Below are 27,216 nucleotides of genomic sequence, written 5' to 3' on the forward strand. Positions count from 1 at the left end.
CGTTCTACATCTTTTCTACATGCCTCTTGCCTCATAGAAAAATATTTTGTCTTTGGGGTGTACGAGGCTTATGAATTGTTTGCACAATAGTAGACCATTTTGGGTATATTCCATCAGCTAGGTAATACTCCCTCCATCCCCTAATAGGAGTCGTTGTTTGACCGGGCACGAGTTTTAAGAAATGTAGAGAAAAGTTGGTTGAAAAAGTTAGTGGAATGTGGGACCCACTTTTTTATATTGGTTTTATAATAAAATGTGAGTGGAGTGAGTTAGTGGAATGTGAGGCCTACTACCATTTATGGTAAAAATGAAGAGTGACTCTTAATGGGGGACGGCCCAAAATGGAAATTAGCGACTCTTATTCGGGGACGGAGGGAGTAACTCGTATTGTATTCTTTGCCTTGAATAACATAATGAGCAGGAGGAGCAATACCTTGAGTGAGATTATAGAAAAGATGAGAGGAATCTAACACATTGATGTCGTTGTTGCTACCGGACAATTCAAAATAAGCATGCCATATCCAAAGATCATAATCGGCCACAGCTTCAAGGATAATTGTAGGACTTCCACTACGACCTGAATATGAACCGCTCCACCCTGTAGGACAATTTTTCCATTTCCAATGCATACAATCTAAACTACCTAGCATCCCTAGAAATCCACGTTGCTTACCAATATATAAAAGTCTAGCAATATCATTAGTTGTTGGGCTTCTCAAATATTGCGTTGAAAAAACTTCTATTATTGCACGACAAAAACGTTTTAGACTTTTGATCGCACCGCTCTCACTTATTTTCACATACTCATCACAAGCATCAGCTGGTATACCGTATGCCAATATACGAATAACAGTTGTTACCTTTTGAAGAGATGATAGTCCAAGCCTTCCGGTTCCATCTGGTCGTTGCACGAAGTAGTCATCGTGTTCCTTAACTGCATCCACAATACGAAGGAACAATGGACGAGACATCCAGAATCTCCTACGAAACATGGTTTTATTATACAATGGATTATCAGCAAAATAATCATTGTACAATCTAGCGTGAGCACCCTCTCGGTCACGGTTGATGACAATATGCCCTGGAACTGATCCACGATATATTTGTGGACTTTGATGGTCACGAAGGTATTGAATCAACATGTTGTTATTGTCGATTCTACGTTGCATATCCTGCATAAATTGGTTGTAAGTGTATATCATATGAGAATTTTCATCATCTTTATCAGAAGATGAAGAGCTAGAAATAAAATTGGGATTCATGGTGAAGGATAGATGAATTTGAGTGATTGATTGATATGATAAATGATCAAAACATGCCTTCAATTTATAATGATTTTACAAAAGCACAATCCGCGTGCTTTCAATCGTAGCCACCCATCGCAAAAGTAGATTTAAATCCTAGCCATCCATTCAAAATCCGGAAACAAAAAAAGCACAATACGCGTGATTTCAATCATAGCCACTCATCGCAAAGTAGATCTAAATCCTAGCCATCCATTCAAATCCGAAAACAAATAAAAGCACAATCCACGTGCTTTCAATCGTAACCATTCATCGCAAAAGTAGATTTAAATCCAAGCCATCCATTCAAAAAGTAGAAAAATCATTTCATATCTATAAATATAAGAAACCACAACATCACAATTATCTCATCTCAGTTTTCATCTTTATCTTTTCCTCACAAAATGTCAGTTCGTAAAGAAAGTTATACAGAGAATGAAGACATACTTTTGTGTAAAATTTATATGGAAATTTCACAAGATCCTAGCATAGGCCCATCACAATCAGCACAACGATTCTGGCAGCGCGTGGAAGATGGATTCAATCAAGCTAAAGAAAGATATCCGACTTGGCCAGAGCGTACGCAAAGATCTATGCAGGCTCGTATTCAAGCCATCGAGAAAGCAACAAAAATATTCCATGGATATATCCGAGCTGCTGAAGCAAGAAATCGAAGCGGTGCTTCAAATGCAGACATAGTGAGTGTTTAATCATATTTTAATGTTTCATTTTCTCTTTGTACATGCGATTAATTGATTGTAATTGTTTGTAGATGAATGAAGCCATGCAAATGCTCAAGACAGATTCAAAATACAAAGCGGGTTGGAGATTTTCTCATGTTTGGGAAATGATTAAAAATTTTGAAAATTTTAAAGATTGTGCAGGGAGCTCTAGACAACAAGCATCACGTGGGATGCAAAGTTCTGATTCAGAAAGTCAGGCTCATACTTTGCATGGCTCACAAACTTTGTCTTCATTTCCTATGAGCTGTGATGATGGCGAGGAACAAATTCTTGGCGGTTCTTCTTCATCAAGGCCTATCAGGGTGAAGAGGGCTAAACTGAAGAAAAAGCAGTCTGATAACTCGGAATCAATTATTGCTACTCTAGAAAAACAAAATGAGCAATATATTGCAGGCATGAAACAAGCAAATGATAATATGTCTATGTTTTTTAAACAACAAAAGAATAGCCATGATCTCAAAACTATGAAGGAAGAAAATAAAATCATGGCTATGGACTTGAGCTCCATAGTCGATCATGATAGTCGTGCTTATTTTCAAGCCGAGAGAAGACGCATTTTACAAAAAAGAGCTCAGCAACAAGAACAACCAAATGACTATGCAACCGGAACATATCCCTTGTACTTCGATAATATAGGAGGTTCTGGTTCTGGTTTACTGGATTATTAGATTATGTTTTTCATTTTGTTATTGTAATTTGTCGTTTGTCTTTATTTTAGTTTTATGTCATTGTAACGTAATTTCCATTTGTCGGACATGTTATGTAATAGGAGTACTTTTATTACTAAATATTGTACTATTATGTAATTTATTGTATTATAATATTAAATAATAATATTACAATTCATACTCAATAAAATAACTAATACTCAATAAATTATTTTCAATCTTACCTACATATTTATTTAAATTATATATTAACCTCACAACATAATGATTTATTAAAATAAAATAGACTTATTGATATATTATAAATATACTAACATATTTATTAAAAAAATACACTAACTTCAAAAATTAACATACATTAATTGTACTATGAAAACATTATAGTATAAATTAAAATGTATTTAAAAATATCACAATTGCTTAAAATATACCGTAATAATTATCTAAAATAAAAAATATCGAAAAGTGGAAAATTTAGATTATAGTTATTAATTGAAGTAATGATTTCAAATTTTACATGGGCATATTTATAGAAATTTGTAGCTAATTATTGTACTTAATTATGAAATTAATCCATTTACCTATTTGAACATTTGAAATAAAATTATGAGCCCAAGTTTATTTACTTATGAAGCCCATTTACATCCCCAAATAAAGTTTAAAACCGCCGTTCTCACTTCTATCTTCTTCCCCAAATATTCTGCATTTATCGTCAGACGACAAGTTCTTCCTCCCAAACTATGTTTGTCGCCAAAATTGGACCAGGTATGCATTTCTTTTGCTCGATTTTAAAATACACTAACAGAGGGGGATATAACTGCTATATCAGAATCTGTACAAGCAATTTTGCATTTGCTAGAGTGCAACGCCATATTTGAGTCAGCTGTACATAAACGCAAAAAAAGGACAAAATGGGATGCGATTTGGAGTATGATTGGAGGTATTTTTAGCAGTAAAAATGGGATTTGCAGTATTGCTGGAGATGCCCTAAATGCGAATGGTAAAACGGAAATAGTCTCACAATACTAAGATTCATAGAGATGGCCATTGGAGTGAAGGGTAAAAGTAACAAATATATTAGTATTAATAATAATTTGAATTATATGTATTTTTTAAAATTAATTATGTAATTTATTAATGATTTGGAAAATGTATTATTTATATCATGATTGGAATACGGTTTTATAATTATTATGATTATATATCCTCTCATCCAATCAATTAAAAACAAGATCTAATTGTGCTAATTTGGCTTCTAATTCGGCATTAAGAAGTGGATGACACTATAGGAGTAGTATATACTTTGATAAAATTTAACGTTAAAAAAAATCTTTAGTGGAGTATTAATTTTTGTACTTATGAAGTGAATTCGTATTGTATACATCATTTGAAATTAAAACAGTAGTAGTATAAAATAATATTTTCCTACGTCCCCAAAGAATATGTACTTTGGGTCCGACACGAGTTTTAATGCAAAATTATTAAAGTAAGAGAGAGGTAGAGAGAAAAAGTAATTAAAGCATTGTTAGAGAGAAAGTTTCTAAAATTGAAAAATGCATATTCTTGTGGAACAGAGGGATTATTAGATATAGCTAGAGGAAATTTGTAGTTAAATGCAGTAGAAAAAAGGGAATGATAATGTGGTAGAAGAAAAGTAGTGTGAATAACATACAGTGAGAAATAGATGTATCCATTATACTATATGCTCTAAAATATTTGATTTTTTATTTTAGAGTTAGTTAAATTTAAACCTTTTTGTCCTTGTTATCGTCCGCACATAGATGAACTTTACATGAAACACACCACTCCACTACATGACTACATTTAATCTTACTTATTTCAATGGAGATGGGTAGAGTAGTAAAGATGTGTGTGGACTGTGGACTTAAAAGCATTAAACTCAATTAATAATCCTTTAATTTCAAAGAAACAGGGCAAGGATTAACTGAAATTTGTAGCCATGTTGACTTCTCATCTTCACGCAATTGACCTGTGTAATTAGCTAGTAACTACCGCCGCAAATTCCTAATATACCCCCAATCGAATCCCACTCAATCCACTACAAACCCCTTGACGGAACCCATTTCCGTCATTCCACCAGTCCCCGCGTCAACCAAGGCGTCTTCAAAGAGATGGATGTAGACTGGAGTTGGCCCTAATTCTTGACCAACTGAAACCATCGCGAAGTTTCCTCATCATCAACTTTTCCTGCCTCTTTTTTTTCTTTATTAGTTTTAGTTTTAGTTTTAGTTTTAGTTTTTTCCTCTGTATAAATCCACAATTCATCACTAGTTGCTTTCTCACTCATCCTTCAACTCTCTCACGCTAAACAATTCTCTGAAATTCGTGTAATTTTTCGGGATTTGCATGTCTACATCGGACGGGGTGATGGCGGCGGAGCCAGGGCAGGGCTACGCGTTGAGCGGGAAGATAATGCTCAGCGCCATCGTGGTGCTCTTCGCCGTCGTCGTTTTCATGGTGGCCCTCCACCTCTACGCGCGGTGGTACCTCGTCAGGCTCCGCCGCCGCCAAATTGAGCGTCGCCGCCAGCGCCGCGGCGCCCGGCCCCACGTCGTGCTCTACGCCGACAGCGTCCTCCCCGGCGCCGACCGCGGCCTCGAACTCGCCGTGCTGAACTCGCTCCCGGTGTTCCTCCACCACCACCAACCAGCGGCGGCGGAGAAGGAGCAGGAGGTGGCGCCACCGGAGTGCGCCGTCTGCCTGTCGGAATTCGAGGAAAAGGAAATCGTGCGGCTGCTGCCGAAATGCAACCACTCTTTCCACATAGAGTGCATAGACATGTGGTTGCGCTCGCACTCCACCTGCCCGCTCTGCCGCTCGCCGGTCGAGAAGGTGGTGGGCCACGCCGCCGCGGAGGCGCTCGAATCGGTGGAGGAGTCGAAGTCGTCCGAGCCGGGTTCGAGCTCGGGGCCCGGTTACTGCGACACGTGTCAGCACGCGGGAGGGGAAACGACGTCGTTGGCTTCATCATCCCTGGGGGCGAGAAAGGGGGCGGATTTGGTAGGGGTGAGAATAGAGGTGCCGGCGAGGCGGCCGGAGGCGGTGTTCGAGTTGACTCAGAGCTCGCCGGCGAGTCGGCTAGCGTATTTCAAGAGAATACTCAGTATGGGGAGGAGGTCACCGGCGGCGGCAGGGGCATCCTCCTCCTCCTCCAGCGGGGGGTGGGGCCCGACGACGCCGCGTGGGGTTGGGACGAGTGGTGGGGCCCACGAGTTGGACCTGGAGAGTGGGATCGGTGAGTCGAAGCGGGGAACGGGTGGGGTAGTGGAGACGAGGTGAAGGGCGTCTTCCAGGAAACCACGCCGTACTTTCGATGTAAACGACAGCGTATTGCGGTCCAAATTTTCGGTACCTAGTGTTGGACGCGTGGCGTGCTCATAAAGGAGATTAGGTTCCGCTGTTTCAATCAGACTCAAATGTATTGGAAAACGTGGATGGAATTATCACTGTGGTAGTGGGAGATATTTTAAATTGTTTCTTTTATTTGTAAAATGTGTATATTATATTTATATCTTCAAAGAAAGTGATCCAACGACATCGATTTATATTGAATTTTATTCGTTCTCATTATATTTATCTGCAAATATCTATCCGTCTAATTAAGGAGAGTATTCACAATATATATACAACGAAATAAATAATCTGATTAGGTCTGAGATCTTAATATAAGGAGTACGTATCATAAACAATACTTCCTATATCCATAAAAGTATCATAAACAATACTTCCTATATCCATAAAAATAACATAAATAATACTTCCTCGAGCATTCCAAGTCCATATCAATTTAGTGTTGAAGGATCGGGAAGGGTATGATGAGGATTTAGGGGTGGAAGATTTGGCAAACGCAGGTTTGGGGGCAATAGACTGGTTTACGAACTATGCCAGAAGCATGATCACTCGGCCAGGCATCGTCGGTTCAATTTACACAATAATTTATGTATATTTGTAACATGTTCTTTATTATAAAGAAAAAAATATATTTTTTCCATCGACTTTTCACGACATTGTCGATTCATTCGACGTTGAGGTTGCTTCTCTCAACCACCATTGACATATCTCTATTTTCCATCATTGATTCTCTAGTTCATTCTCTCTTACTCCCTCCATCCCATTAAATATAAAATATTTGGGAATTGTCTCATTATCAAATTCCGATTCATCCTACAACTTTGAAAATTGGCTATAAAAACATGAAATTTTAATTTTTTTTAAAAAAAAATTCCCAGGTCTAATTTGTGTGGTATAACTAGCGCGATACTTTAATTCAAATTTGAAAAGCAATAGAGAGGCAATTCAAATATAAAAATAAAATATTGAAATTAAGGCAGAATGCTAATTAAGTCTTTTTAACTTGTCCACCAACTAAATATATTATTTTAATATATAATTATTACATCAAATTACTAATACTCCGTAATCTTATTTTGATTGTATAAAATTTAGTTGTTTATTATCACTCTATTTTTTATCCATAATGTTTGGGCATTGTAGTATTGATAAGAGTCATATGTAATGTTTGTGACAAATAAGAAATAGACAGTGCACGATTCAATTCAAAATTCTATTTGATAATTGTGGTGTTATGAGTTATGATTGGTTGGGAAACTAATCATAGGAGGTGTCGTTGACACTTGACGTTTTTAGTTAACAATCGTTGGCACTTGGCAATATTAGATGAGTAACCTTCACAATGCAAACGAGTTAATTCTAACGATTTGATCGAAAAGGCTGATGGATCCGCGAATTCTTGATGTTAGTAAATGCTGGTAGAGAATGAATATGCAGACACAAAGAATTTACGTGGTTCGATTTACTGAAGTAAATCTACGTCCACGGGAAGAAGGGAGGGCAAGATTGTATTGCTTGATCTGGGATTACAGCTTACAACACAGACTTGCTATAGGGTATTTTATCTCTATAGAGCTTAACCTTTTTCTATCTGATCTAAGTTCTATTTATACATTGAACTAAGATCGTGGCTTGCATCACCACTAAGTCGTGGATGTCGTGTAGGTCATGGCCTAAGATCGTGGATGTAGTGTAGGTCATGGCCTACGATCGTGGCCTGAGTTGACACCACGTGGTAGTGGGTGTGTTGGAAGTTGTGGAAATCCAGTATGGGTCCAATAACTCCTTGTTCGGTCGAATGCTGAGACCGAACTGCTTTGGTTGCCGATCTGAGAGTAGAGCTTGATGCCGACCTGAGCTTTTACCGAGCTGTAGGCTGAGGCCGAACTCTTACTGAGACCGAACTGCTTTGGTTGCCGATCTGAGAGTAGAGCTTGATGCCGACCTGAGAGCAGAGCTTGATTGGTTGGCTTTTACCGAGCTGTAGGCTGAGGCCGAACTCTTTGGTAATGCCGAACTCATACTCTTCCTTGGGCTTTGGGCTGATGGGCCGTCATTGCTGTTGGGCTTGTTTAGTACGCACCCCATCACTACCCCCCCCGAAGGGCGAAGTGAATCACTTCGGCGAAGTGAGTCACTTCGGCATTCTGGATAAAGGCAAGGGGGAGGCTGATGTCAGGGGACGTGCCTTGCATGTGACTGCATTAAATGCGACAGTAAAATCCGGCCGTTGAATCCTGAAAAGGTGGGATTCGAAACGGTGCGACGATTTTGAAATCTTCGCCGAATCTGATAAATACCTCCCTTCTTCATCATTGAAGCACTTTTGCGACTGCTTCTTCTGAACTCTATCTCCTTTGCGTAAAAATTTCCTTCCGCTTTCAAGAATTTCTTCAGAATTTCTTCAGATTTTGCAAAGAGTAAGAACCATGTCTTCTTCTTCTTCTTCCGAGTTAGGTAGCGGTAGGAAAGGGGGCAAGGGGTCTTCTAGCCGGAAAGAGTCCGGAGAGAAGACTGTAGAATACTTTCACAGCGTCTTGAGTAAGGACACCGTGATATCTCTACACGAAAAATATCTTCTTCCCGGGGGGAAGGCGGTGGTTCCCGACGATGATCATAGGGCTAACGACCCGCCGGAGGGTTATGCCACCGTTTACGAAGCCTGCTTAGAATGCGGGCTTCGTTTCCCTCTTCCCCCACCTTTTGTAGAGCTTCTTGATTTTTTTCAACTCCCTTTAGGTCAGGTGACTCCGAATTCTTGGAGGCACTTGTCGGCTTTTGCTGCCGAACTCCGTAGGCTAGATAAGGATCTGTCTCTGCGGGCAATCCTTAATTTTTTCCAATTTAAAAGGAAGGGATCTTGGTTTTACTTGATCCCCTTACAGCCTTTTAGGGCATTCTGCAAAACCAAGTGGCCGAAATGGCAAAACCGCTTCTTTTTTTATAATAGGACAGCGGCTCCGGGCTTCCCCTGGAGAGGGCCGAAGTCCGTGATTCCTCATCCTCGGTTAGAACCATTGGCCGAGCTCGATGGCGAGCTCAACAAGATTCCCATAGTTAGGAAACAATACACGGAGTCTGAGCTCGTCAAGGGCGACGTCGTGTTCGACATCTCGTCTTCGGACGAAGAGGCCGAGGGTGAGGATTTCTCTCTACCTTTATGTTCTACTGCTTTAACGAAGAAAACTAACCTTGCTTTCTTGCTTTTTGGCAGTGTACATGCTGAACAAGGCTACCCGAAAATCTTCGGAGTCCAAGGAGCCGGAGAGGCCGAAAACCACCAGCTCGGCGTCTGATGCCGAGAGGACTCCGAAAAGGCAAAAAACCTCTTCGGATCCGAAGAAGCCGGAGTCAACTTCGGCAAAGGGGAGGGGGAAGGCCCAGAAGCCCCCGAGAGCGCCAGAGAAAGACGTGGTCTTGGCGCCTCCTTCGGAACATATCTGTGAGCCGTTTTTATGGCCCACGGACTTCGCCGAGGTGAATTCTCTTCTTGATTTTCTGGCCTTGCTTTTTTCCTGTATTTTTTGTGGTCCCTTTGTTGACTTTTTTCTTTATTCATTTTCAGAGGAACGATATGCTCTCCAAGCTCGTCGCCGTCGAACTCTCCAAAATGTCCAATGACTATGCTGAGATGCAGAGGAAGTTGGCGGCTGCTTGTCATCGGGCCGAACAGGCTGAGGCTAACTTTGAGAAGGCCAGAGCTGCTAGGATTTCGGCCCAGGATGAAGCTCAGTTTGCCAAAAACCAGCTCGTCATCCAGCGGGAGCAGACGAAACGGAGGGATGCTGCTGCCGTGGTTGCCCAAGGGGAGGCTCTCCGTGTTTACACGGAGAAACTCTTTTTGAGCAGCCAGTTCTCGGCCTTTGTCGGTAGTCTGGTAAGGCTAATTGCCGATAAGGGCGAGCAGGGGGCCGACGTCGTGCTGCCTCTGTACAGCCGAGAGATAGCGGCTCGGCTTCAGAATCTGCCGCTCCTTGAGGAGCTCGCTTCATCTTCGGTCCTGCTTTCTGCAGACCGAGTCCGGAGTTGTCGAGCTGATCGGGACGAGAACCTGGAGGCTATCTTTGTCTCCGTGGGACCCGTTTCACCCGCTTCGACTTACCACGGAGAGGGTGAGGCCGAGCCGCTGGAGCTGGAGGCCGAAGTCGAGCGGGCCAGGCATCCGGAGAAGGAGGCCGATCAGGAGGCGGAGGCGAGGCCGGCAGGATGCGAGGCCGAGGCTGAGGTAGCTCAGGAGAAAGAAGCTGAACCAGACCAAGGAGCCGGAGACGAAGCTGACGGAGTATGATTTCGTCTCCCTTCTCTTAGTCTAGTTTCTTCCTTGTAAAATGGCCTTGAAGCCCTCCTAGTGTAAAAAATTTTCCTTGTGAATGAAAAATTCTCTACACTTGTCTTCGTATAGCTTTTCGTACTCGCCTTTATTCCTGTTGTATTTTACTATCTGCTCGGTACAGCTGCCGAACTAATATAGCTGCTTTGTACTCAAGGAGATGGAGATACTTCACTGGAAACGGCTGTACTCTTCGGCTTTAGACGAAGCTGAGAAAAGAGCTATAGCCGATCAGACGAAGAATGACGAGCTTCTGGCTCGTTTAGTGAAGCTGGAGGCCGATAATAAGGACTTAGAGTCCGATAAGAAGGATCTGGAGGCCGAGCTGAATACGGCCATTGCTGAGAGGACTGCGTATGAGGATTATATCCGTGAGCGCGGGGGAGTTACCATCTCGGATGTTCAGAGTCGAGTTGACGAACTGTGGGAGGAATATCATGTACTCCGTATGAACAATGTGCTGGAGAGCCCGGCTTGCCAACAAGTTGTGACATCACTGCGGCGTTGGGCTTCTCGGTACAACATTGTTCTTTCTCGGCGCCCCTCCATAGAAAGATTCCTTCGGCATATCGTGCCAACAGATGCTCGCACTCCAGATCAAACCTCTGGTTCCCTTGCTCAAAATCTTGCTCCAAGTCAGCAACGAACTCAGGAACAGCCGGAAACGTCAAGACGAGAACGGGCTCAGGAGCAACCGGAATCGTCAAGACAGGGACGGACTGAAATTCGCCGAGGAGTTGTGACTATGAGCGAGCAAGATCAGCAGATGCTTATTGCAGAGACTCTTCATCGCCGAGGTGTTAGGACTTCTCGGGCTCGGGGAAGAGGCGTTGGGTCGAGGATAGCATCTCGTCGACCTGCTTATTCTTCATCTGCTCGGAACAACCGAACTCGGCTTCCAGAGGATTTTGCAGATAGGTGGCTTAACTTCAGCAACCCTGGACAGTAGAATGGTCCTTTGTAATAGCGTAACGCCATTTTGTAGGGTAGCTGAGTTGTATGCCGAACAAGATTTGAAAAATGAAATTTTGTTTTCGCTTCTAACACTGTATTTACAGCTTAGCGAAAAAATTTCATCGTACTCGTCCTCGGTCTTATGAAGTAAACTTCTTTGACCGGACTTGGTCCTTGGTCTGATGAAATAAACATCTTTGACCGGACTTGTCTTTGGTCTGATGAAATAAACATCTTAGACCGGACTCGTCTTTGGTCTGATGAAATAAACATCTTTGACCGGACTCGTCTTTGGTCTGATGAAATAAACATCTTTGACCGGACTCGTCTTTGGTCTGATGAAATAAACATCTTTGACCGGACTTGGTTTGTGTTCTAATTTGGCGATTTTTGTCGCCGGGATCGAACTTTCCCTTGTCCTAATTCGGCGAGTTTTATCGCGTGGATCGGACTTTCCCAGTTAACCAAAGTGGTCTTATGCAGTAAACCTCTTTGACTAGACATGGTCGTCCCCGGTCTTATGAGGTAAACTTCTTTGACCGAACTTGGTCGTCCTAATTCGGCGAGGTTTATCGCGTGGATCGGACTTTCCCTTATTGCAGTTCGTTTCAGACGAAGTGCTTGTTAAGCTGAATTGCGGTCTTGTATCCTCCTTGGAAGCTTGGACTCACAATCGTTGGCTTATTGCAGTTCGTTTCAGACGGACTGCTTGTTAAGCTGAATTGTGGTCTTATATCCTCCTTAGAAGCTTGGACTCACAATAGTCTTTAATAATCGATCTAAAAAGGGGATCAGTCTTTAAAGAACGATATACCTTGGTACCATTTGTAAGAGACGACAAGCACATAGAGACAAAACACATAGAGAAAAAATGAAAAAGACGAAGGAAAAAAACTTTAAACCTTTTTTTTTTTTAAAAAACGACAAGTAAAAGGTACAAGTAAGAAACAAACAAATAAAAACATATACCCCTATGACCGAACTAGACACGAGACGGACTGACCGGACTTTTGTCTCTTACAAGTGGAACTTCTTGAGGTTGGAGACGTGCCATGTTCGGGGTACTTGCTCTCCTGACATGTGAGTCAATTTATAAGACCCTTTGCCGAGGACTTCTGACACCCGATATGGACCCTCCCATGTGGGTTCGAGTTTGCCCAGCTTTTCTGCTCGGCTTACTTCGTTGTTTCTCAAGACGAGATCTCCCACTTGAAATTGAAGCTTTTTCACCCTTTGGTTATAATACCGGGCTACTTGCTCCTTATACTTGGCTGCTTTTATGCACGCCAATTCTCTTCTTTCTTCGGCGAGATCTAGTTCTGCTCTCAGTCCGTCGTCATTCATTTCTGAGGAGAAACTTAGAGTTCGGGGACTGGGTACGCCGATCTCCACTGGAATTACGGCTTCAGTGCCGTACACCAGACTATACGGAGTTTCACCGTTGGAGGTTTTGGGTGTAGTTCGGTAGGACCATAGGACTTGAGGGAGATTTTCTACCCATTGTCCTTTGGCTTGTTCTAACCGAGCTTTTAACCCTTTCACCAGAATCCGGTTCGTTACTTCCGTTTGTCCGTTTGCTTGGGGATGGGAGACCGAAGTGAACCGCTGTTGAATGTTCAGCTCTTGGCACCAATTCTTGAACGTCTTGTCGGTGAACTGAGTCCCATTATCCGAGATGAGGATGTGGGGTATGCCAAATCGGCACACTATGTTCTTCCAGACGAAGTCCAATGCCTTTGAGCTCGTTATCGTAGCTAATGGTTCAGCCTCCACCCACTTCGTGAAGTAGTCCACGGCAACGATAAGGAATTTCATTTGCCGAGGAGCTTGAGGAAGTGGTCCCACTATGTCTATGCCCCATTGCATGAAAGGCCAAGGGCTTTGCATAGTGTATAGATCGGTCTGCGGCATCCTTGGGACATTTGCATGAATTTGGCACTTCGTACACTTCTTGACGAGCTGCACTGCCTCTTGTACCATGGTTGGCCAATAATATCCCCATCTCAGAACTTTTTTAGCTAAAGCTCTGGCTCCGATGTGGCTACCGCACGATCCTTCATGAACTTCTCTGAGGATGTAGTCCGTCTCTTCTGGTCCTACGCACCGCAATAACGGCTGGAGGTAAGACTTTCTAAAGAGGACTCCTTCATGAAGTTCGTACCGAAGAGCTCGGCACGTGATCTTCCGAGCTTCTCTCTTATCCTCGGGCAATTGTCCTTGATCCAGATACTGCAAGATCGGCGTCATCCAGTTCGGCGAGCTGGATACTGAATGTACCTCGGCTTCATCAATGCTTCGATGCATTAATTCTTCCGCCTTTGAGCTCGGATCTGAGGCCAACTTACTTAAGGCATCTGCTCGGCTATTTTCCGCTCTGGGAATGCGGATTATCCGAAAATAGGAGAAACTTCGGCTGATGCTTTGCGCTTTGTCCAAATACTTCTTCATTCTCTCGTCACGAGCTTCACTTGTACCCAACATGTGATTTACTATGACTTGTGAATCACAATGGACTTTGAGAGATTTGACGAGCAGACTTTGCGCTAACTGGAGTCCGGCCAGGAGGGCTTCGTACTCGGCTTCATTATTAGTAGTGGGGAATAGGAAACGAAGTGAGTAGGTTACCTCGTGTCCGTCGGGAGCGACAAGTAAAATACCAGCTCCACTTCCCATCTTGTTTGAAGCTCCATCTACGAATCCGCTCCAGCAGTCCGGCGGCTCTACTTCGGATTCCAAGGGCTGTGCTAGTTCGGCATTGGCAGAATTCTTCTGTTCGGCAATAACAGGAATTGCTTGATCGAACTTCGCTTCTGCAAGAAAATCCGCCAAGGCTTGTCCCTTGATGGCTTTCCGAGGTAGATATTCAATTGTGTGCTCTCCCAACTCTATAGCCCACTTGGCGATTCTGCCTGATGCTTCTGGTTTGGTCAACACTTGCCGAAGTGGCAGATCAGTTAAGACGCATACCTTGTGAGCATAGAAGTATGGCCGCAGTCTCCTTGCTGCATTTACTAATGCTAGAGCAATCTTTTCCAGAGGTTGATACCTGGTTTCTGGACCTCTTAATGCTCGGCTTGTAAAATAGATGGGAAGCTGCTTTAGGCCTTCTTCTCGTACAAGCACCGCGCTGATGGTTTGATCCGATGCCGCTAAGTATAAGAATATTACTTCGGCTTCGGTTGGAGCAGAGAGAATAGGAAGCTCGGCTAGATAACTTTTGAGCTCGTCAAAGGCCTTTTTCTGCTCGGCTCCCCACTCGAACTTTGGTGCCTTTTTCAACACCTTGAAGAACGGCAGTTGCTTTTCGGCTGCTTGGGAAAGGAATCGATTCAGTGCGGCTAGACATCCGGTTAGCCTTTGCACGTCATGTATGGACTTCGGCATTGCCATGTTCTGAACGACTTGAACTTTTGAGGGGTTTGCCTTGAGTCCGTCCTTTGAAACCCAACAACCCAGAAACTTTCCCGAATCTACCAAAAAGGTACACTTTTGGGGATTAAGTTTGAGGTTGGCTTTCTTGAGCACGTTGAGAGTGGACTTGAGGTTGTGCTCGTACTCCGAAGTGCTTTTGCTTTTGACGACTATATCGTCGACATACACTTCGACCTCCTTTCCAATCAGGTGCCGAAAAAGCTTGTCTACCATCCTTTGATAAGTGGCTCCGGCATTCTTTAAACCGAATGGCATCTTTTTATAAGCGAAAATGCCGAAATCAGTAATGAAGGCCGTTTTTGAAGCGTCAATCTCATCCATTAAAACCTGATGGTATCCTTTGTATAGATCAAGAAAACAAAAAATTTCAAAGCCTATCAGAGCTTCTACTTTTTTATCTATGTTCGGAAGGGGATAGCAATCTTTGGGACAGTGCTTATTTAGATCGGTGAAATCTATGCACATCCGCCATCCTCCTTCCTTTTTCTTGATCATGACAGGATTGGCCACCCACGAAGGATACTTCACTTCGAATAACACATCCGCCTTCAATAATTGACGGACTTCGTCATGGATGACTTGACTTCGTTCTGCCGCAAAGAGTCTTTGCTTCTGTTTTATCGGACGGACCGAAGGATCAATATTTAAACGATGAGTGATTACCTCGGGGGGCACTCCGGTCATGTCCAACGGAGACCATGCAAAGACGTCTTTGTACTCCTTGAGGAGCTGAATGGTTTTTTCCCGAAGTAGAGGCGTTCCCGCGAAGCCGATCTTAACCGTTCTGGATGGATCGTCTTCGTACAGCTGAACTGTCATCGAATTCGGCTCCGGTATGACTTCGGTCATTGCCTCTGACTCCGGCTGCTGTGATTGCTATGCTTGGTGGTGCCGATCTGAATGCTCGGCACTTCTAAGCGCAATTTGCAGACATTCCTTTGCTCTCTTTTGGTCACCTCGGATGACCGCTATCCCTCCTTTAGTAGGGATCTTGATGGTGAGGTGATAAGTGGAGCAAATGGCCCGAACTGTGTTGAGCCAGTCTCTTCCCAGGATGACGTTGTACGGGGACCGAGCTTTCACCACGAAAAACTCAATCATCATACTGGAGCTAGTAGGCGCTTTCCCCACCGTGATCGGAAGGCTGATAATACCTTCAGGGCGGGTGTCCTCCTGGGCGAAGCTCTTCAGGGGAAGCGGAGCCGGGCTGAGCCGAGCTGGGTCCACTTCTAGTTTGTCGAAGCACTCTTTAAAAAGAATGCTGACTGACGCTCCTGTATCCACAAACACCCTGTGGATCAGTTTGTTTGCCACTCCGGCTTGGATGACAATGGCGTCTTGGTGAGGAGAGATGGCCGGGACGGGATCAGCATCCGAGAACGTAATCACTTCGTCCTGCTTCAGCCTTTTATGCGTTGGCTCCTCTCGATTGGAGCCTCTGCGCTCTGACTTCAGGGACGACTTGGTCTTCCCGGCAGGGAGAGCGTCAATAGTCAGGATTACTCCATCATATTGCGGCTCGTCATCGTCTTCGGGATCTGGCTGCCTTTTCGGATCCTGAGGAGCGCAGTTCGCACCTCTCTGCTTCTTATTCTTCTTTGACTGCTTGCTTTGGTATTTTTTCAATGTCCCTGCCCTCACAAGAACATCGATACCTGCAGCCAAATTTCTGCACTCCTCGGTATCGTGACCGTGGTCTTGATGGTAGGAGCAGTAGTTATCCTGGGGTCGGCGCGCGGCTGATTTCGTCATCCGCTTTGGCTTTTCGAACAGGTCGGAGTGCAGTTCGAAAATTTCCGCTCTCGGCTTGTTCAGCGGTACGAACTGAGCGGGCGGCTTCTCGGGATTGAGACGGGGTCCCAATCTGTCTTGCACCGGAGTCCTTTGAATCCTTTCAAAAGGAGTTCGGCGAGGATGTCCCTGATCGCCAAAAGGAGCTCGGCGAGGATGTCCCTGATCGCTATGATCGGGCTTCCTCCTGTCTCCTCGGGATGAGCTGTCTAAAGACCGTTTGCGACGGTCAGCCTCATCGGCACGGGAGAACTGGTCCGCAATGTCCCACATTTCCTGAGCTGTCTGCGGACCGCACTCAACGAGCTTCCTGTAGAGAGCTCCGGGCAGGATTCCATTTTGGAATGCCGAGATGACAAGCAGATCGTTGAGATCGTCTACTTGCAGGCATTCCTTGTGGAATCTTGTCATAAAGTCGCTGATTTTTTCGTCGCGACCTTGACGAATGGAAAGCAGCTGAGCCGAAGTGATTCGGGCTTCCGCTTTCTGAAAGAACCTCCTGTGGAAGGCATCCATTAGATCTCGGTAAGATCTGATGCTGCCCTGGGGGAGGCTATCGAACCACCTTCTCGCGTTCCCGATGAGCAGCTCGGGAAACAGCTTGCACATGTGGACCTCGTTGAGACCCTGGTTCGCCATGTTATATTGATAGCGCCCCAAGAAATCGTGAGGGTCCACGAGCCCGTCGTAAGTCATCGACGGAGTTCGGTAGTTCTGTGGTAGGGGAGTTCGGGTGATGTCGTCCGAGAACGGAGTCTTCAGTGCTCCGTACACGGCGAATCCGATATCTCGTCGGTATGGAGGAGATTGAGTTCTCCTGTGATTCCGGTACCGAGGAGGAACAGGAATATGTCGGGGTTGAGGATTCTTCTTCCTGGAAGACACGGCACTACTGCGGTAGTGACTTTCATGTCTGGATGAGGAAGGAGAATCCTCCGTTTTCGTCTTCGGCTCTTGGCTCTTTTGCAGGAAGGCTAAGAACTCATCCTGCTTCTCAGCCAAGAACAGCTTGACAGCCTCATTCAAATCAGGCTGCTGGGAAGACTCAGTGGGACGATTTTTGGAGCGGCCTGTTCCTTCGCCATGAGAACTGGTGGTGGATTTATCCCTAGGCTGTTTTCCAGACCTATGGGATGGATTGGCTTCCTCCTGGTTCTCACGGGCAGGAATACGGGTACTCTGCGATCTGGTATGCATTTTTTGGGTGGAAAAAATGGATCAAAAATTCGCTTTATCACAAATTTTGTTCTCTGCTTCCCACAGACGGCGCCAGTGATGGATCCGCGAATTCTTGATGTTAGTAAATGCTGGTAGAGAATGAATATGCAGACACAAAGAATTTACGTGGTTCGATTTACTGAAGTAAATCTACGTCCACGGGAAGAAGGGAGGGCAAGATTGTATTGCTTGATCTGGGATTACAGCTTACAACACAGACTTGCTATAGGGTATTTTATCTCTATAGAGCTTAACCTTTTTCTATCTGATCTAAGTTCTATTTATACATTGAACTAAGATCGTGGCTTGCATCACCACTAAGTCGTGGATGTCGTGTAGGTCATGGCCTAAGATCGTGGATGTAGTGTAGGTCATGGCCTACGATCGTGGCCTGAGTTGACACCACGTGGTAGTGGGTGTGTTGGAAGTTGTGGAAATCCAGTATGGGTCCAATAACTCCTTGTTCGGTCGAATGCTGAGACCGAACTGCTTTGGTTGCCGATCTGAGAGTAGAGCTTGATGCCGACCTGAGCTTTTACCGAGCTGTAGGCTGAGGCCGAACTCTTACTGAGACCGAACTGCTTTGGTTGCCGATCTGAGAGTAGAGCTTGATGCCGACCTGAGAGCAGAGCTTGATTGGTTGGCTTTTACCGAGCTGTAGGCTGAGGCCGAACTCTTTGGTAATGCCGAACTCATACTCTTCCTTGGGCTTTGGGCTGATGGGCCGTCATTGCTGTTGGGCTTGTTTAGTACGCACCCCATCAAAGGCTAACACTGGAAATAAATTACTATCAAACTCTAGTTAAAACCATAGTTATGAATGATCAAAACTCTAGTTAACCATTAACTAAGAGCTACTGGCGGTTTAGGCGTGTGTGGAGGAGTGGGCTAAATGATATGTGTCGGCACCCAAATTTTTAGGCGTGGGTGGATTAGTGGGCTATATGTACACTATCTCCTTTCATCATTTGAATTTTTTTTTAATTTTGTGACTATTGAGTTATTTTCCTATATGACAGTAGTAATAGTAACTTACTTTTACATTCTTGTTTTTTTCTATCTACTCCTTCCATTTCATAGTTATAGAGTTATTTTGTCATTTTAGTATATTCCATAATAGTAGAGTTATTTCCCGTTTTAGTAAAAGTCAACACATTTCTTCTCACTTACTTTATTCTCTCTTACTTTATTATCTTTTCATCACTCTACATTTTTCATTTCCTACTATATTCATCATTTACTTAACTCATTTAACACAATCTATCTTAATTTTCATGCCGGAAAAAAATGCATCCACTATTATGAAATGGATGAAATATTACTTTATTCTCTTTGTTTTATTTACTTCTCTACTTTAATCACTCTAGAGAAATATTTACAATGTTAAAAACTTAAAACTTAGCATAACATGCAGCTTATCATTAGAATACTCGTAGTTTTTCATTAACAAAAAAAACACCTTGGATAGAATGAGACATGTCTCAGTTCTTGAAAAGTGCAATATGTATGAAAAACTTATTTCGGATTGGCCATTCCTCCAACATAAGGAATTGCGGTGTTCTTGACCCAGCTATCATCACCGGCGTAGACCTTGGCCGGTGTGAAGCCCTCAGCCAGCTCCGGCGTCATCTTCTGAATACCCTTCCACGTCACCCGCTTCGCCAAATCCGCACCTGCCCCTCGGTTGTTGTACTCGCCGTAGTAGAGCGTGTCGAGGCCGTAAGTCCCCATCCACTCCGTCCACCCCTCCGGATCTATGAACCCGTCGATGCTCGACTCCATCACGATCGTCCTCGAGTACTCCTTCATCGGCCTCCCCAGGTACGCCTTCGCCGGCGGCTTCGCTTCCGAGAACTCCTTCTCCGCCGTGATGGTGCAGTTCTGGACCACGGTCACCCCGGCCCCGCGGGTGTCATTGCGGGACTGCGCCGTCACCGAGCATATCTGGTTCGCCAGCGGCTGCCTCACCGCGATGTCGCAGTTCTGGAACACGGCCACCGCGTCGCCCCAGATGATGTCCATGGTGCCCGTGATGCGGCAGTCGCGATAGAACTGGCGGTATATGTGGGCGTAGAGTGTGCTCTGGTAGCCGCTCATGTGCACGTTGTAGAACACGGCTTTGTCGCCCGAGACACGCACCGCCACCGCCTGGCGCCCGGACGCTCCTGCCGTGTTCTCGATCCCGATGTCCTTCGCCATGAAGTCATCACCATCTATAGCTACATGAAACATGTCATTTTGAACATCATCAAAATACCACATATTACATTTAAGAAAAAGTTGAAACTACATAATTGAATATTCTAATTTCGCTAGAATTTGACTAAATTTCATGATTTAAATAGCTACTCATTACTCACAGAGAGTTGCCGTCTGGAAGGCTGGAATGCCCCCTGTGAAGCACTGGCTGCCGGAGATGACGGTCTTCGTGGGGCCTTCTCCGACGAATACGACGTTGTTGGCACCGCCGGGGACCTTGAGAACCTCCTTGTAAACACCGGCCTTGATTTGGATAATGAACAACTGAGTACTATTCAATGGGGCCGCGGCGATAGCCTCCGCGATGCTCTTGTATTTCCCGCTCCCGTCCTGCGCCACCACCGCGCTCGGAGTGAACGCTCCCGGCGCAGCGCCGAGGAGGCCCCTCGCGTGATGGTCGACGAAATCAGGTACGTTATCCATCAGAACCCTCTTGGAACCGCTGAGCAGTTTCCCAAGATCAAGCGACTCGAAAAGCTTTGACACCCCGGAGACTATCGCAAGGCCGTTGCTGAGCAACTCGCCGGAGGTTTTCAGCAAATCCTTTATCTTGTCGCCGGTTTCCCCTACACCAACACAAATTAATTAATTACCAAATTGGATTTTGGTACAAATCAAACCGGAGAACTCATCCCAATATATCTCACGATCGATGTATAACATTATGTACCGGTGGTGTTCTCGAAGGCGTCGACGCAGGTGTCCTTGCAGGTGAGGCCGGCGCTGAGCCAGACCTTGACGTCGTCGACGTGGTCGTCGATTTGGTTGACGTCGATTTTGTCGACTTGTCTGAAGGATCTTCGCATGTTGTCGATGGTGGTGTTGAGGACTTGCTCGCAGACGGCCAAGGCGCCCTTGGTGCGGGGATCCTCGGCGGCGTCTTTGTAGAGAGCCGATTTTCGGATGGCGGTTTTGAGGTTTCTGATGGTGGAGTTGAACGCCGACAGAAGAAGCTCCTTGGGCTCGGTTACGTTGGCGTTGGAGAGGGTTTTTTGGCAGGTTTCCTTGTACTCGGCGTTGGAGCACATGGCGTCGATCTGGGCGGAGGGCGCCGCTGCGGAGACCATGCACGCCACCGCGAGGAAGGTGGCGATCCGCGCCACCGTTGCCTTGTTATTGCTATCGCCCATAATTTGGGGGCTTATTTTCATCGTAATTTATTTATTTACTTAGTTTTGATGGAGATCTATCTTTATTAATTGAGCGATATGGATGTGGAGGTTTTTATTGAAACTTTTTGTGGCATGGTGATTGTATGGCCATAACTAGCTAAAGAGAAGGAGCTCATGTAAATTCCGATGGAGGAAGAACAAATTAAAATAACGATTTTTTTATCAAACTATCTTAAAGATAATAATAAATGAAAATTGATAATAACACATTAAAAATCTGACTTGATTAGCCATAACTGTTTAAAGAGAAACCAAATAAATATTTAAATATTATTATGAAAGTTACATAGTTTTAAAACTGCACTCCTACAAACTAACTACAGCATGAAAAATAGAGTGCTAAACGGAAGATATTTTGTTGAACTCTTTACAAAATGCAAATAACAATTAAATTTCTGCAAAACGGAAGATAGAAGGTCGAACAAAAAGGGTTAGATTTTGAAACAATTTATTGCATCGATTTCAGTTGAACTAGCCGGTTTACCGGTCCAACAGACAAACGGTTTTGTAGGTGAAATCGGATAGGACAATGCATCGGTTGTCATCCGAATCGATAGAACTGGTTGGTCTGGTCCAGTTTTTAAAATATTAGAATTGTAGGTAATTTTACATTTTAAATAGTACTCCATGAGACTAATTTTACTGAACTGGCAAAAATAAAAAAATATGACTATTTTTCATGAACGAAAGAGCGCATTGTATATATATTATATTGATTTTAGTATTTTTTCATTATTTATTCATTTCAATATCTATGTAGTCTGCCTCTCATTTTTTGTGTATATGCCATGTATTACTATCTCAATCTCAAATAGAAGTCCACATTTGAGTTGACACAAGTTTCAAAAAATGTAAAAAAAAATGAATTAAAAAAGTTAATAATATAAGAGTCTTACTTTTATATATATTAATTTTTACTATGAAATGTTAGTGGAATATAGGACCTACTTATTATTTATAATAAAAACTAAAATATTATATTATGGAACGAACTAAAATGACAAAAATTAACTCTTATTATGGGACGTAGGTAATATATTTTTAGGTCTAACTCCAGAAATGAAAGACACAATAAATTAGGGCTGGGGAAAAATACCGAAATACCGAAATATCGGTCTTATATATAAAATATATTTTATATATTTTTAAATTATAAAATCTATTGTGAAATATAAATATAATATGAATAAAATATAGTATTTAATATATTATTTAAATTATAAAAAATATATAGTATTCTAAAAACTCAAATATTCAATTTTCATTGATGTTGAATGTAAGGTATATCGAGCTTTGATACGGCATACCGAAAATGAGGTACGGTATCGGTATGAAAATTCTTCATACCGAAAATAAGGTATACTGAACTTCGGTATACCGAAAATTTTGGTAAGGTAAATGTATGATTTTTTCGCATATCAAATTTACGATAAGGTATACGATATGGTGGTTTCGGTAAGGTATACCGTACCTACCCACCCCTACAATAAATCGTGAATTTCTTGAATTGATAATTATGAATATATAATTAATTACATATGGAGATATAACTAAAAATAATTCGAAACAAACTTAATTTAAGTGGCGCTACAGAAAACATAAAAATAATGAATATTTGGTCAAATAACCTGCCACCTCAATTTTAATGGAGTAGTATCAGCACAACATAAAAATTAGCTTCACTGTTCTGGAAATTCTAACACTGAATCAGTCAATTCAATGGAGGAAGCAGTAGTCGCCGTAGCTCTAGGAACACTACGTGATCTTCTATTAGAAGAAGGAAGATTGATAGTCGGCGTTGGCGGCCAAGTACAGGTGCAGCTCAAAGAGATCAAGTGTCTCCTCAGAGATGCCGCCAGTAAACAGCACCAAAGCCAAACCGTGCGTAATTGGCTCTCACAGATCAGAGATCTCTCCTACCGAGCTGAAGACCTCATCCTTGAATACGCAATCAGAATCTCCTCCGATGGCCGCCGCCGCGGCCTTAAGAGCATCCGCAGCGGTGGCGAAAGTCGCCACCGCCGTCCGCGTCGTTGGCAAGGCGAAGGACCGCCGCCGCTGGCACGGCGCTGCTCGATGTATCGAGCACGTCCGTGCCAGCGGACGCACACGTGTCGCCCTCCCATTCGTCAACGGCATAGCCGTTGAGTTTAAAATTTTTTTATTTTTTTTTTAAAAATCGGTTTTTTAATTAAAAAACCGATAAAAAATAAAAAAAAAATTCACTTCCCGAAAAAAATATATCCGTTTATAACCGTTTTTTACACCTTTTTATTTTTTTTTCATTTTTTTTACCCCAAAAATACACAATTTCATCTATAAATATCCTCAATTTCACTCCCAAAAATTCACACTTTCACTACACAATTCTCATCATCATTCTCTCATCTCCATTCTCATCTTCAATCTCTCATATCCATTTTCATCTTCCTCTCACACCCTACAACACCACTATGTCCGGTCTGGACGACAACCCAAGCGGCTCCCACGGTTGGAACCCCGAATGGTTCGGTTCGCAACCGTTTCCTAGTCCGGATACGGAATATTCGGCCCCTCCTCAAACCCAAGATTCGGGCGTTCGGGTGGCTACCGGCCATACCCGATCGACGACCAAGGTGGCTCCGATGGGCGATACGGGTGGACTCCGGAGCCTAGGCCTCCCGTCCCTTCCCAAACGCAGACTCCTCCATCTCGCGCCGGTGTCCGCACACCGTACTCACCGGCGGAGATGGATAGATTGTTCAAGTCGTACTTGGAAATCTCCGAAGATGCGGTGGTTGGCACGAACCAATCCGGCGATCACTTTTGGTGGTGCGTCTCTCGGCGGTACAATGCAAACCGGCCGCCGGGAACGATCGAGCGCAACGAGAGTATGGTGCGCAACTGCATCGGCCCGCACCCTATGTTCCACCTCCACCCCCGAACAACTCGTTGTGGACCCTTTTGTCCCAACTCAATATGGCCGATAGGTCAACTATGACCCCCACGCAACCTCAAACGCACGAGTCCATGATATTGGGTCTCCAAAAACAATTGGGGTTGGTGCCGCCGGATGCGTAGTCTTCCTCGGGTAATATTAGCCAATAATTATGTAATTTTTAATTTTTAGGAGTTTAATTATGTAATTTTTAATTTTTAGTATTTTAATTATGTAATTTTTAATTTTTAGAATTTTAATTATGTCTTTTTATTTTATTTGTAATTTGTAATTTTTATTGTGGTTTTTTTAATGAATTTTGGTATTATGAAAATGTTTTTGTGTAATTGAATTTGTGCTCGTCCTTGCGGAAGAGCACAGTTGTGGGTGTTGTGCTCTTGCCAGAGAGCAGGCATGAATAGTACCGCTCGGGCCCACAACCGTGCCGCTGGCAAGAGCACGGTTGTGGGTGCTCTAAGGAGCGTCATATAGTTGGGAAATTTGGGAACACTGCTTGATTGTGCTTGATGATATTTGGGAAATTTGTCAATGGGATGGACTCAAGCACGCCTTTCTTGTCCGGAATTTGAAGAGCAAGATTTTGGTGACCACGCCCAAACAGAACGTAGCAGAGATTGGATTCTCCGTGGAGCTTGGTCTGCTTAGCTCGGAGGATTCGTGGGAATTACTAAAGAAGAAAGCATTTCTACATAAGAAAAATCCAGGTAAAATCACCAATTCAACTTATATATTCCACTTGATCATTCTGATTGTAAGTCTTTTGAAATCATGATTTTGAATACAGAATTTGCATTGCAAGAAATGTGGTTCTTTGCCCTTAGCAATTTCTTTAGTCGGAGGGGTCTTGAGTAAGAAAACTTGTGTGAGAGAGTGGGAGTTGGTGAATGAAAATATATTTAGAGGTGAAGAGCACGGCGTAAAGGAAAATCAGATTGATGGAGTGCTAAACCCTATAGTTTGAAGCCGTGTTTTCTCTATTTAGGTAGACATAAACCGGATGAAACTATATATGCTCCTGATCTATATAGGATGTGGATAGCACAAGGCTTGATTTTGGATGAGAATTTTAAAGGTAATGATGCAACTTTACCCGATATGGCAGAGCTCTACTTAGGTGAGTTGGTCTCAAGGAGTATTGTTCAGGTTGAGCTTGAGAGCATGCACAACGGTGGACGCTGGCCCCGCGTCCGTCCGTGCCAATGGCAAGGACGAGGCTCGCTGCCGTGCCAGCGAGCAGGCGACGTGGCGGCACGCGATTGGGCAACGGCATAGCAGTTGTCTTTGAATATTTTTTTTATTTATTTAAAATTCGTTATTTAATTTTAAATAATGATACAAAATAAAAAATAAATATTTGCCAAATCCCAAAAATATGGCCGTTTTTTGCCCTTTTTTCTGAATTTTTTTGAATTTTTTATATTTTTTTTCACCAAAATCATCTATAAATACACACATTCATCATCCATTTATCACATCAAATCATCTCCCAGTCATCTCTCATTCATAATTCTCATACAAACTATCAACACATTCATCCCTCACTCAAAACCTCAAATGGATTTCACCCATCTTATGGCGGAAGCGGAGCGCGAAGAACAAGAATACTACGAACAACATCGTGCCGCTTACGAAGCATATGTCGCGACGAATACCCCCGCTCCTCCTCCTCAACGAACTAGATCAACTCGCCGCTACATCTATCGTGACCGGGAGGGAGCCCACGAAAGGCTCGTTGCCGACTACTTTGCCGACCAGCCGTGGTTTCCGGCAGATTACTTCAGGCGCCGTTTTTGCATGTCAAAGCGCTTGTTTATGCGAATTGTCAACGCATTGTCCGCACGTGTTGAATTCTTCCAAACAGGTCCAGATGCAGTCGGCCGGCAAAGTATCACGCCGTTGCAGAAGTGTACGTGTGTCATCCGACAACTCGCTACTGGGAAAACGGCCGACATCTTCGACGAGTATTTGCATATCGGTGAGTCCACTGGAATTCTTTGTCTAAAGAATTTTTGCGAGGGCGTTCGTTCAGCTTTCGGGGATGAATTCCTTCGGGTACCCACCACCGATGATTGCCAACGGTTGTTCGTCTTCACGAATCAGTCCATGGCTTTCCCGGAATGCTTGGCAGCATTGACTGCATGCATTAGAGATGGAAGAATTGTCCGACTGCTTGGAGGGGGCAACACTTAAGCGGTCACAAACGCGGCGGCCCAACATTTATCCTTAAGGCGGTCGCCGACTACCGCCTATGGATTTGACATGCATATTTCGGCGTTGCCGGATCCAACAACGACTTGAACGTGCTCTATTCGTCACCCCTCTTCAATGATGTGATGAATGGTGTAGCATCGGCGATCGACTTCACCCTCAACGGAACTACATACCACATGGGATACTATCTCGCCGATGGTATCTACCCAAGGTGGTCGACTTTCGTGAAGACGCTCAGCAACCCGCACGACCCGAGACGGGTTCTTTTTGCGCAGCGTCAAGAGTCCGCGCGGAAAGACGTCGAAAGAGCCTTCGGGGTCCTTCAACCACGATTCAACATTGTGAAGGCCGCGGCTCGGTTGTGGTACGTGAATAATATAGCCTACATCATGTTCACGTGTATTATCTTACACAACATGATTATAGCCGACGAAGGGCCGAGGGCGACTAGCTTCTACGACGAGGATGAAGCCGGAAGCTCAACAGCGAGGTCTCCCCCACGCCGAGGTGAGCATACGACGGTTGGCCAGAGGATCGAGACAAGGCACACAATGCTCGATACCCGAACCCACATTCAGCTACAAGAATACCTAATCAAACACATGTGGACGAAATTCGGCAACGAGTAGTAGTTTTTTTAATTTTTAGTATTTTAATTATGTCGTTTTTATTTTATTTGTCATTTGTAATATTATTTAGGTTTTTTAATGAATTTTAGTATTATGGAAATGTTTTTGTTTAATTGAATTTTAAATTAATTGTGCTCGTCCTTGCGGAAGAGCACAGCTGTGGGTGTTGTGCTCTTGCCAAAGAGCAGGCAGAAAAAGTGGGCACGGGCCCACAAA

The 27,216-nt window shown here is 43.9% G+C and overlaps 3 protein-coding genes across 4 annotated transcripts; 2 read left to right on the plus strand and 1 right to left on the minus strand.

The window, feature by feature from the left end:
• The first annotated feature begins 2,196 nt into the window (after nt 1-2,196).
• Nucleotides 2,197-2,694, plus strand: LOC121801055. The gene has a single exon (XM_042200526.1). It carries the CDS (start codon nt 2,197-2,199, stop codon nt 2,692-2,694), a length of 498 nt encoding a protein of 165 aa, XP_042056460.1.
• A 2,166-nt stretch (nt 2,695-4,860) lies between these two features.
• Nucleotides 4,861-6,267, plus strand: LOC121801580 (RING-H2 finger protein ATL64-like). Its single transcript, XM_042201100.1, has one exon. It carries the CDS (start codon nt 5,062-5,064, stop codon nt 5,992-5,994), a length of 933 nt encoding a protein of 310 aa, XP_042057034.1. The 5' UTR covers nt 4,861-5,061; the 3' UTR covers nt 5,995-6,267.
• A 12,912-nt stretch (nt 6,268-19,179) lies between these two features.
• Nucleotides 19,180-21,360, minus strand: LOC121799601 (pectinesterase-like). Of its 2 annotated transcripts, none has more exons than XM_042199008.1 (3): nt 20,721-21,360; nt 20,152-20,616; nt 19,180-20,004 (listed from the first exon to the last, which is right to left on the minus strand). In XM_042199008.1, the coding sequence occupies exons 1-3, from the start codon at nt 21,199-21,201 to the stop codon at nt 19,307-19,309; spliced, it is 1,644 nt and encodes a 547-aa protein (XP_042054942.1). In that variant the 5' UTR covers nt 21,202-21,360; the 3' UTR covers nt 19,180-19,306. The 2 variants fall into 2 exon arrangements, with proteins under 2 accessions (XP_042054942.1, XP_042054941.1); XM_042199007.1 differs by having other exon boundaries at nt 19,180-20,010; nt 20,721-21,359.
• Between the last annotated feature and the right edge of the window lie 5,856 nt (nt 21,361-27,216).

Source organism: Salvia splendens, chromosome 4, assembly GCF_004379255.2.
Source record: "Salvia splendens isolate huo1 chromosome 4, SspV2, whole genome shotgun sequence".
Classification (NCBI taxonomy): Eukaryota; Viridiplantae; Streptophyta; class Magnoliopsida; order Lamiales; family Lamiaceae; genus Salvia; species Salvia splendens.

What these genes read in the sequence shown, in the direction of transcription:
- LOC121799601 (XM_042199007.1), bottom strand. Translation starts at nt 21,201, where the DNA reads ATGAAAATAAGCCCCCAAATTATGGGCGATAGCAATAACAAGGCAACG. An exon ending in CGCCTTCGAGAACACCACCG is followed by an intron (nt 20,617 to 20,720) that starts GTACATAATGTT and finishes GTGTTGGTGTAG; the next exon opens with GGGAAACCGGCGACAAGATA. An exon ending in CTTCCAGACGGCAACTCTCT is followed by an intron (nt 20,011 to 20,151) that starts GTGAGTAATGAG and finishes TGTTTCATGTAG; the next exon opens with CTATAGATGGTGATGACTTC.
- LOC121801055 (XM_042200526.1), top strand. Translation starts at nt 2,197, where the DNA reads ATGCAAAGTTCTGATTCAGAAAGTCAGGCTCATACTTTGCATGGCTCA.
- LOC121801580 (XM_042201100.1), top strand. Translation starts at nt 5,062, where the DNA reads ATGTCTACATCGGACGGGGTGATGGCGGCGGAGCCAGGGCAGGGCTAC.